The sequence below is a fragment of the Corvus brachyrhynchos genome, unplaced genomic scaffold (assembly GCF_000691975.1).
Source record: "Corvus brachyrhynchos isolate BGI_N302 unplaced genomic scaffold, ASM69197v1 scaffold106, whole genome shotgun sequence".
Taxonomy (NCBI): Eukaryota; Metazoa; Chordata; class Aves; order Passeriformes; family Corvidae; genus Corvus; species Corvus brachyrhynchos.
The window spans coordinates 2,481,781-2,482,734 of record NW_008238834.1 but is presented as its reverse complement, the minus strand read 5'-3'; the positions used below and the strand labels follow the sequence as shown (position 1 = coordinate 2,482,734).

The 954-nt window shown below is 52.3% G+C and overlaps 1 protein-coding gene across 1 annotated transcript in view; it reads left to right on the top strand.

The window, feature by feature from the left end:
- GATA6 (GATA binding protein 6) overlaps positions 1–954 on the top strand; it is an 18,191-nt gene that overhangs the window by 4,063 nt on the left and 13,174 nt on the right. The window contains exon 2 of the mRNA XM_017738229.1: positions 5–202. Within this exon, the coding sequence (XP_017593718.1) occupies positions 5–202 (198 nt within the window). The remainder of the gene's footprint in view (positions 1–4; positions 203–954) is intronic.

The window sequence follows — 954 nt, the reverse complement described above, 5'->3', positions numbered from 1 at the left end:
GCCCCACCGCCTCTCCCCTCTGCTCCTGCCCCCAGAGCTGCTGGAGGACCTGTCCGAGAGCCGGGAGTGTGTCAACTGCGGCTCCATCCAGACCCCGCTGTGGAGGAGGGACGGCACCGGCAACTACCTGTGCAACGCCTGCGGGCTCTACACCAAAATGAACGGCCTCAGCCGGCCCCTCATCAAGCCCCAAAAGAGAGTGGTGAGTCGGGAGGGAGGGGAGGAGGCGGGCGAGAGGAGCTGCGCCCCAAGGAACCCCAGTCAGCGCTAGCCGGGGAGAAACTGGGGACAAGGATGGGGAAGAGCAATCAGTGTATTAGCCTGGTGATCCTCTTGGCTGCAAAACCGAAGTGGGGCTCCTGACCAGGTTTTCAGGCCCAACTGGTCACAATGAGGGGCGACAGGGCTGGCAGCCCTCTGGGAACTGCTAGGGACCCACTTTCAGGCCCTGAGCTGGCAAAATCTGCCTCTGCCCACTCGTGAGCTGCACACCAGGCACGGGCCAGCCTGGCTTTTTTGAGCTACGAACCCCATCTGTGAAGGGGATTTGGTGGCTTGGAAGAAATTTGTGCTGGTGATGTTCGACACTTCCAACAGAAAAAAAAAAAAAAGAAAAAGAAATCAAGGTTGGAAAATGTTTGTTCAGAGGGCTAGGAATTTCTCCAGACCTGCTTTGTTTGCTGAGAGCTCGATCCTTGGGAATGTAAGCAAGTTTTGTATATAATTCAAAGAAAACCAATTGTTTAAACAATGATAATAGCCTTTGTTTTGTTTTACTCCTAAGAAATGAACGGCAATTTTTCTAAAAATATACTCCTAAAACTAGGGGGGGAAATAAATAGCACAAACCAGAACCCCTGTTTATAACTCAGGCTGGCACTGAATAGGCAAGGAGAAAACTTAACAAGCGGGAGCTGCAAATCTGGGTGGAGGTCAGCAGACAGAAAGAATACG